Source organism: Panicum virgatum, chromosome 8N (genome assembly GCF_016808335.1).
Source record: "Panicum virgatum strain AP13 chromosome 8N, P.virgatum_v5, whole genome shotgun sequence".
Lineage (NCBI taxonomy): Eukaryota > Viridiplantae > Streptophyta > Magnoliopsida > Poales > Poaceae > Panicum > Panicum virgatum.
In genome coordinates, this window is record NC_053152.1 from 13,862,233 (window position 1) to 13,871,620 (window position 9,388).

The 9,388-nt window shown below is 50.0% G+C and overlaps 1 protein-coding gene and 1 long non-coding RNA gene across 2 annotated transcripts; both read right to left on the minus strand.

The window, feature by feature from the left end:
* Nucleotides 1-3,629: 3,629 nt before the first annotated feature.
* Nucleotides 3,630-5,009, minus strand: LOC120684805 (unconventional myosin-XVIIIa-like). The gene is made up of 3 exons (XM_039966677.1): nt 4,734-5,009; nt 3,968-4,649; nt 3,630-3,721 (listed from the first exon to the last, which is right to left on the minus strand). Exons 1-3 carry the CDS (start codon nt 5,007-5,009, stop codon nt 3,630-3,632), a joined length of 1,050 nt encoding a protein of 349 aa, XP_039822611.1.
* Nucleotides 5,010-6,755: 1,746 nt separating this feature from the next.
* Nucleotides 6,756-9,154, minus strand: LOC120685867. Its single transcript, XR_005679819.1, has 2 exons — nt 8,782-9,154; nt 6,756-8,468 (listed from the first exon to the last, which is right to left on the minus strand). It is a non-coding gene; the product is annotated as an uncharacterized LOC120685867 (long non-coding RNA).
* Between the last annotated feature and the right edge of the window lie 234 nt (nt 9,155-9,388).

A 9,388-nucleotide genomic window follows, 5' to 3' on the forward strand; every position in this document is an offset into this window, starting at 1 on the left:
CTCCATCACCATCATCTCATGCGCCGATGAACACACAAGCGTCACCGTCGCCTCCATGGTCACCCCCTCCGCCGCCGGCAAAGAAGCAGAAACAGCCGCCGGCAAAGAAGGTAGCTGCACCGGCTAAGGAGCCTCCAAAGAAGAAGGAAAAGGAGAAGAAAACCAAGGAGGCTCCTATTAAACCCTGGGACATGAGCCTTGAAGAATGCGATCGGATAACTCAAGAAAGAATTAATGAGCACTTCAAGACGAAGCCGAAGCCAGAGCCCGAGAAAGTGATAAATCCAATAGATTTGAAATTTTTTAAGGGAATGTGCAAAGCAAATAAGAGAAAATTCATTCCGAGAGATCCCCCTTCAGACTACGAATGCACAATTATCAAAACTACTGAGAAAAAGAAGAGACAATCAAAGTCGTCGTCGTCCGACGTTCCACATCTCGGAGCCCAAAAGAAACAATCAATAGAGCCTCTCGTAGTGGGACAGACGATGCAACAACAAGACTTTGTTACATTTTTAAAAGAATCAAACCTGACGGCGGCTCAGATTGCAGGGGGAGAAGATATTCCAAAGGCCGATGTGGTCGTCAAATGGACGTATGAGCTGGGCAAAACTCTTGTACCCCCCGAAGTAGTGTCCGTGCTTCCAACGCAAATGTATAAGCTGCACCAGTACTACATGCGTGCGATGGCCGATTGCATCTTCATGCAGGGCGCAAAGATTAAAGATGACGATTTCTTACGGGGGGAGGCCATTATATGGATAAACTGGGAAGAAATTTACCAACTATTTCATCAGGAGGACCTCGACATCTCTATGGTCAGCTTGTGGGTTCAATAAGTATTTTACTCTCCTTATGTATTGTTTTGCATGATCTCAATATACTGGTCCCTTGATTTATTCGGTATCATGTAGAATGGAGATACAAACTTGCAGGAGAAAGGGATACTCTCACCTCGGCTTCATTGACCCAATTACTTGTAATTGGAGGATTCTACGCGACACTTCCGATGAGCTATACCAAAACTTGTTCAAGTACATAAGCGTTCATCACAACAAGCAAATGATATTGTTTCCTTACAACTTTGCGTGAGTGATTCCTTCCGTCTAACTCTTTCTATTCTGTAATCGAATTGTTTAAACCTTAACTACCAAGAACTGCCTCCGTATAATCTTGCAGTGAACACTGGGTCCTAATTGTCATAATTCCCAAGATGAGCCTACTCGTGGTTATGGACTCATTGAGGAGAAATCTAGAACAATACGAAAATCTTCACACACCAGCTCAAGCTCTGCAAATGATCCCGCCCTCATGGCCATTCGCCGTATGGGGTGTGGATATCCTGGGGCCGTTCCCCCGGGCCGTCGGCGGGTACCGGTTCCTCTACGTCACCATTGACAAATTCACAAAATGGCCGGAGGTTACCCCTGTGGTGAACATCACCAAAAAATCAGCAGTCGCATTCCTCAAGTCCATTGTGTGCAGATTTGACGTCCCAAACCGCATCATCGCGGACAATGGGACTCAATTCAAAAGTAGACTCTTCCAAGAGTACTGCGAGGACATCGGCATCCAGCTATGTTTTGCGTCCATGGCACACCCCCGCAGCAATGGACAGGTCGAGAGAGCGAATGCAGAGATCCTCAGGGGACTCAAGACCCGCACCTACAACTGCTTGAAGAAGCATTGTGCTAAATGGGTTGATGAGCTTCCGTGCGTACTATGGGGCAACCGGACCACACCCAGCCAAGCCACCGGGGAGACCCCATTTTTCCTGGTCCACAGGGCTGAAGCATGCCTTCCCCCGGAAATTCACCTGGGCTCACCACGGGTCCAGGCTTTTGACGAATACATGCAGGAACAACTGCGGCGTGACGATGTGGACTTCGTTGACGAACGAAGATGGCGAGCAGCAATCCGAAATGCACGCTACAACCAGGCGCTCAGGCGCTATCATCAACGGTTCGCGCACAGTAGGGAGCTCCGAGCTGGCGACCTCATCCTCAGGTGGATCCTGAACCGAGCAGGGATCCACAAACTCTCCCCCAGCTTGGAGGGCCCCTTCAAGGTTACAGAAGTATGCCGGCCCGGATGCGTTCGCCTTGCCACAGAAGATGGGGTGCCACTACCCAACCCATGGAATGTAGAGCATCTGTGTAAGTTTTATACTTAGGCAGAGCAGAGAAATGGATTTTTTCCTTTGTAATAAGATAGAATTAGCGTGCGGCCCAGAGCGGCGGGGGTCCGTCCTCGTAAACCTGGCCTCTGGCATCCATCGCACCGTCGGCTAGCATTAATGCGCGGTCCAGAGTGGTAGAGGTCTGTCCTCATAAACCCGGCCTCTGGCATCCATTGCGCAATCCATGTATATCAAGTTGCAAAGGAAAAAATTGCTCCCAGTTGTCTTTGTGTCAAATTTTATTTCGCATTTCGATTCTCGAGCTTTTCCCTTTCTAACCCCCGCGCGGACTTCCACTCTTGTCGCTACAACTAAGATCTGTATTGAGTTGCTGGACTGCCGTACAGGTCCGGACCCCCTTGCTGCTAGGAGAGAGGTCCGGACCCCTAGGGACCTACTCTAGAGAGGGGGTGCTTGTTTCCTGGGGTGGTCCGGAGTCCTGTATAGCCGCTTAGCCGGTTCCGTACCCAAAGCCTACACACTCCACCACCCTGTAATGAGTGCTCTAGTACTCGGAGCTGGGTAATTAGGGGCCCAGACCTCGTTCTAGCTCAAGGGTTGGCTTCCTTAGTCCTACACGGTAGGTCCAGCTCCATATCTCAAAGGATCGACTACGACAGAATGACCTCACCCACTGCTAGGAGGGGTCTGGAACGTCGGAGCCAGGTCCGGTAAAGTCGTGTTTGTTTCCTGGAGTGGTCCGGAGCCCTTTGTAGCGCCTTAGTCTGGTTCCGCACCCTAAGCCTACACACTCCACCACTCTGTAACAGGCATTGAGCTGCATGGACCTGCGTATCTGGAGCCCCGGACCTCGTACTAGCTTGGGGGCCGGTCCAGAATAAGTCCCGCGGGCCTGCTACTAAGCTTCGACCTTGAGTGGTATGCAGGTTAGGCCTAGACTGGTGGTAGCTAGCCTCAAACCATTGAGCCTACCTACCAGGGGGTCCCGGCATCCGCTTTAAGACTGCATGCAGATCGAGGTCCAGTCTCGGTGGTAGACAGACTCAAAACAACTGAGCCTGTCTCCTAGGGGGCCTGGATCGTTCGCTTTGAGCCAAACATCACGGATCGATTCTGCATGCGTCAAACAGCTAAGTTGCAGTATCATTACTACCATACAAGCGAGTTTGATTTTCCTCTCTGTAGTTTTTTCTGCTACACAGGGAATAAGTCGCTCGTTCGATTTGCAATCTATGCTACACCTATGCCCAAGGACGCTTGCTCAACCTCATACGGGGGTCCGGAGTGTCTTCTGCGGCTCGGATGGCAGATAGGTCCTAACAACTGAACCTATCTACCAGAGGGGCCAGGGCGCCGGGGTGCTGCATATTGCAAACCAGAACAACTGACAAACAGATAAGTTGAAATTTTCTTCTATTAAAGTTTCAACAAGTACAATGTTTTTTACATAAGACAAAAAGCAAAAGAACGCCTGCTGTGATGGTCCAGCTCATGGATCTGCAGGCTCCCGCTTGAAGTAAGCAGCGACGAAGTCGACGACGTCCCGCACGCTTTCTCGAGCAGAGGCCTCCGTCCCCGCCACTGGACCATCGACCACAGAGGCTAGCGAGATGGCTGGGTCGTGGCTCCGGAGGCAGGTCAGAATGTGCTCCGCCACCATTCGGCATAGCTCGCGGCCCTCAGCTTCAAGATGACCAGCAAGGATCGGCTCCAAGCGCTGGAGTCTATCAGAAGCAGAGTTCAGCACTGGGAGGGCGTAAGCAATCGAAGCTGCGGCTCCGCCACTTGGATTGGACTCATTCCAAGTGGCACCAGCGCTGAGCTTGCTTCGCTCGCCCAGTCGACGATCCACTGGGCCCCCCCTGAGCTGGTCCTCCTGCAGCTTCCGGACCGCCTCCTGGACCCGGGCGTCCAGTGCTGCCTGGGCCGCCTCTACCTGGTGGGTCCTCTCCTCGAGCTTGGCTTCCTTCTTCGCCGCCGACTCCTTCAGGGACTTGAGGGCCTCGCACTGGCGCGCAAGCTGGAGCTCCATGTTGGTGGCGTGGGATTCCCGCTTTGCAAGGGACTTCCTATCCTCCTCGAGCTCCATCTCGGCAACAACCTGCTTGCTGGCGGTCGCCTGCAGCTCCTGGCGCCATTGGTGCAGGGACTCGAAGAGCTTGTCGAGCTCCAGCTTGCGGACCTCGAGTCCCTGGCTACGGGACTCGAGCTCGGACCGCTGGGCCGCGAGGCTGGCCTCCTCCTTGGCAATAGCCTCCTCCCGTAGCACCAGGGCTTTTTCCCGACTCGCCACCGCAAACTCCCGGTCGAACACCTTCCAAAGATTGGCTCGGTAGGACTCAAGGTCGGCCTTCAGTTCGAACCGAACACGCGCAGCATGGGAGGCTTCGGCCTTCGTGTGCCCCTCTAGGCGGGTGTGCCAGTCGCCGAGGCGCTGGCGCTCGCTCTCCAGGGCCACCCACTCCCGCTGGAAGGCCGCCTCGGCGGTAGAGGTCGCCTCCTCTATCGTCTACCGGACCTGGACCAGCACCTGGGGAAGGGGAACCACATCCTCCTCTGGGGGACCCTGCAGGAGCCGCCTACCAGAGACCACCTCCAGCTCTTCCTCTGCTGCAGGCTCGGAGCTGGGGGTGGGGACGTCCGGCACAGACGTCGGGACCTCGTGTACCGAGGTGCTCGCCGTTGCTGCGCCCGCCGCCGCTGTGCTCGCCGTTGCTGCGCCCGGTGTCGGCGCGACTGCCGCCGTAACTAGGACCTCGGGCGCCACCGCGTCAGGTGTGGCCGCGCCTGGCATTGGCGCATCCGCCGCCGCGTCGGGCCTTGCTGTGCCTGATGCTGGCGCATCTGCCGTCGCCACGTTGGGCGCCATCGGGTTAGCGAAAGGTAGTATCTTCTTAGAGTTCCTTATTATGCTGAAAGGTTCCTGCCTACTTTGGAGGTAGTCTTGCAGAGCAGCCTCTCTGTAGGAGAATAGAATTGGTGTATAATTGATGGATTATTGTAGTCTGAGCCTTAGGGCTGAATATATAGGGGTACATGACTTGGAGGACAAGGAGCCTCTCCTACAGATATAGTAGGATATGGATACAATCCTAATCTATCTAGTATACAGATATTCCTGATATACTCTAACACTCTCTTTAGCTGTTTGTCATCCTTTTATCTTAAGGTGTATTTTGCTGAGGGTTCAAAGCAGTATAACTACTGTTTTGGATATCTTTCAGCGTGACTGCAGATTTTTCTAGTGACATGAGACACGTGACTAACAAACATAACTTCTAAGTACAGAATTTCAGATATCTTTATTCCCAAGATGTACCCTGATGCTGTGGCAGGAATAACTACTGTTTCAATCAAGATAAGCTAAGTTTATTGATAAATGCCAAATGCTTGGTTTCGTAGTCTATGGAGCATGCTATTAAAACGTCCTTTGTCCACTGAACCTCTGGAGGTGTTAGGTTGGTACAGAAACAGCTGGGCATGTCAGTTCAAGTGGCTTCCTACCTGTATGCTTGAGCATTTCTCCAGTTTTGTTATAGTAGTGTGTAAATTAGTTGTTTTGCCTGATCCTGGTTACCATGTCAAATAGCTTCTAATTTTTAGCTTTTGTGTTTTCGCCTGCCTTGTGAACCATAAGACTCCATATAAATTTGTACCTGTGGAGAGGCCTTTAAAGAGGGTAAATCGGCGAGATGTTGGATAGTTTTGTGCACATAAGCTTATTTATTGTCACGATTAAATGGATCATCGGCCAGGAACAGATTCTGATATTGATATGCAATGATTTAATTGCAATGCCTTTATCATTTCCATTATTCTAACTTTCTATCTTTATTTCTTTCTTTTTCCCAGGAAGCTCAGTAGTGGGATGTACTCCCCCCGTCCCAAAAATACAAGTCATTCTAGGTTTGTCAGGACTAAAATTTTCTAAAGTTTGACCAGATTTATATAAAAACCTGTAAATATTTGTCGGTACCCTGTAGCAGGGATACCCACTCTTACTACAGTAAGGTAGGACTCCGTAGTCATCCGTAACTACGCCATAAGGGGCGGAGCAGCCGGGCCCCACGGGTCAGGCTCTTACCTCACCGGACAATGGCCCCGGACCCGCTCCCCGCTCTGGGACGGGTCCGGAGACTTCACGTGTCCCTAAGGAGGGGAAGCTCCGAGCCAACAGCCGAGGCCCCGGACCCCCCAAAGGGGTCCGGGACCTCCCGCGTCCATCCGGACCTCCCTCGCGCGTAGAACCAACATACCGTTGGGGGGGTCCGAAGCCGCCACGTGTCCCGCAGGCGCGGGCGCAGGTCTTCCGCTGGAAGACTCGCCCACCCACCGCATTCAATGCGGGTGGTTGAGGCGTGCTCTACCGCCGCAGCACGCGGGGCAGCCTTTGTCAGGCCTCACTGTAGACCACATATTATCGAGGTACACAGTGCAGCCGCATCCGCGCAGAGCCCGTCTGCCGCATTAAATGGATACGACGGCACGACACTTTTCCATCATGCCGCCTACGCCGCAAGCTACACGGCCCGTTCAACTATGCTGCAGGCAACGCCGCAAGCTACACCCTGGCGCCGTTTCGACAAGACAGGGCATGGATATGCTGGACGAAGGATTCCCGCGGGCAGAGTAAGGAAATCCGGGAATGAGATCTCCTTCGCCTGCAACGCCATAATGTATGAACAGTACGTTATTTTATACTACATCGATTGGGCCCACCTGTCGGGGACCCAACGGCCATGTACGCGCCTCCCTTGAGATATAAGAGGGAGGCGCTCGCTGCACACACCAAGTTCTCTCAGACTCTCTTGAGACGAAGGGAACACAAGCAATACAACACACAGTGGACGTAGGGTATTACGCTCCGGCGGCCCGAACCACTCTAAACCTGCTGTGTTCATCGTGTTCTTCCAGCGAGATAGAACTAGTCCTAGCTAACCCCCGAGTACTCACCCTCTGGGCTTAGGCGGGTGCATTACGCCACTCGGCTGTGGGTTTCCACTCCACGACAATATTTATGATATCAAATAAGTATCATTAAATTCACCATGAAGTGTATTTTCAAAATATACCTATTTAATGTCATAAATGTTGATACTTTTCACCATAAATTTGGTCAAACCTAAGAAAGTTTGACTTAGGACAAATCTAGAATGACTTGTATTTTAGGACGGAGGGAGTATGCAACTTGTCAGGCGAAGTTGGAATATGGATATGTGTTGTGCAAGGTGACAGTGTAAATCTTTATACAATGCAAGAAGCTATGGGGCTCTGCTGTTCTGAATCATGGTATGCTTGCTAAATACTCCCTCCATTCTCTTTTGATTGTCCTATTTCCAAAATTAAATTATTCTCTTTTGATAGTCCTATTTGGGTTGACATCTTGGGAAGTATGGATGGCCTTCAATTCCCATGCAGAGTAACTTTTCTATAGAAAAGATTGGTGCATGTATATGATAACATAAAAAACGAGGAGTCATAATTAATGAGATGATAAGCAAGGTACTTTTTGGTCATTGTTCTAAGATGAATTAGGACTATCAAAAGAGAACGGAGGGAGTAATAAACCCTCTAGTCATGCCAGCATACATGAATAGATTCATTACTTTGGATGTTGTATTACTTTCCAAATTCATCATATATCAAACTAAAGGAGTTGGTACTTGTGGGATGGCAATTGCATGCTTTGTTTTTAAGAGGCTATAATTTCTAATGCTTCCAAACAGGTTGTAGTGATTTGTGATACTCCTAAGCCTTCCAAACAGTTTGTGATATATTCATGGTAGATTTGTCTAATGACTTGACCAGTTGATCCCTGCTGGACACAAGTTTGGAGTTCAGAACTTCAGGTATTTTTGGCACCCAAATGCCCGATAATGCTTCTGCCGAACTATGCTTTGTAGATATGCTTGCTTTCATAATACATAAGCTATCAGTTTGGACGTTCTGTGAAATTTTAGGAATGTGGGCTGATGACTATTTTTTATGTCTGTGTTTTTGTAGTCAGGTCTAAATCTTCAACTGTCTCTAAGCAGAGGGGCTTCTATTTCAACCTTGTAAAGGGGGAAATTCTGCGAAATACTTGGATTTTCATTTCTCTAAAAGAAAATTCTCGTTGCTAAAATTGCCAGGCATGGCTAGTCATCGTATCACCAAGCAAAGAGAATGTTCTGGAGATGCAAAAATTTGTGAGTGAGGATTCAGAGAAGGTAATCTGCACCTGCTGGTGATTGGAGCTTGTAACTCTGCTACAACCCCTGACACATAAAGGAAAGAGTCCAAAAGGCCTGAGCTGAACCCTGCAGAAATTCCAGGCCTGAGCTGAACCCTGCAGAAATTCCGATGGAAATACTTGAATGATGTACCAGCTAATCCACGGTGACAGTCTAGATGGAGAGATGCAACTGAATCGAAACTTCGCAAGGATGTTTTGCCCTTGGAATTACACTACACATAACACAAGGATAAGACCAGGCATTTCATCTGGGAGTAAGGCTCACTGAAAATTTCACATGTGATCCACTAGCAAGATATTAGATATGCTCGTCGAAGCTCAGCTTTGCATCTAATTCGAGAAATGACAGGCTCTAAACTTGCTCGTGAATGTAATCTGGTAACAGAACACCAGGAGAGAATCTAACCTTGACAGGATCCGGGCAGCCAGACGCCTTTCGTGAGCTAGTCCATCCAAGAGCAGCAGCAGAGACCGAGTGGTGTGGTGTGGTGTTTGATCTGCTTATGCTTGGTTGGAGCTGCAACAATCGCAATGGAGTGCGCTGGTGAGAGGAGATCTGGACTTGCTTGGAGCTTAAGAGATGCAAGCAACTAAGCAAGGACCAAGGAGACTTGCTATAGGAGGAGACCTGAAGTCGTCCAAGAAGACTAAGACTTTGGCCAGGTCCACACGGCCTGGCCTACTGTCCGGTAGGGCACATACTGACAGGAGAGGCGGCCCCACGTCTGTGGAACGAATCCGATGAGTATCATTGAAGCGGAGACAAACTTGATCAGTCACCATCAGACAAAACAGAGCAAAATATACACTGGAAACAGCGGGTGTATTTTCGGTGAACCTTCGTCTCGTCCTACAATGCGCAAGAAGTTAGTCTGACCCAACACCTCGTCATCTCATACACTGAATTAACGCGGAAACTATCCTTTTCGGATTTGTATGCTTCTTTGTTGGACACATTGTTATGCCAAATGCAAGCCTTTCATGCAAGCTTTCTTCCTTTTTGGATTTGTATG

Excerpts from the sequence above, each read along its gene's own strand:
- LOC120684805 (XM_039966677.1), bottom strand. The coding sequence starts at position 5,009 with ATGGCGCCCAACGTGGCGACGGCAGATGCGCCAGCATCAGGCACAGCA. Across the intron at positions 4,650-4,733 it reads CAGCAGAGGAAGAGCTGGAG|ACGATAGAGGAGGCGACCTC; the intron begins GTGGTCTCTGGT and ends CAGGTCCGGTAG. Across the intron at positions 3,722-3,967 it reads TCGTCGACTGGGCGAGCGAA|TGGCGGGGACGGAGGCCTCT; the intron begins GCAAGCTCAGCG and ends TCGATGGTCCAG.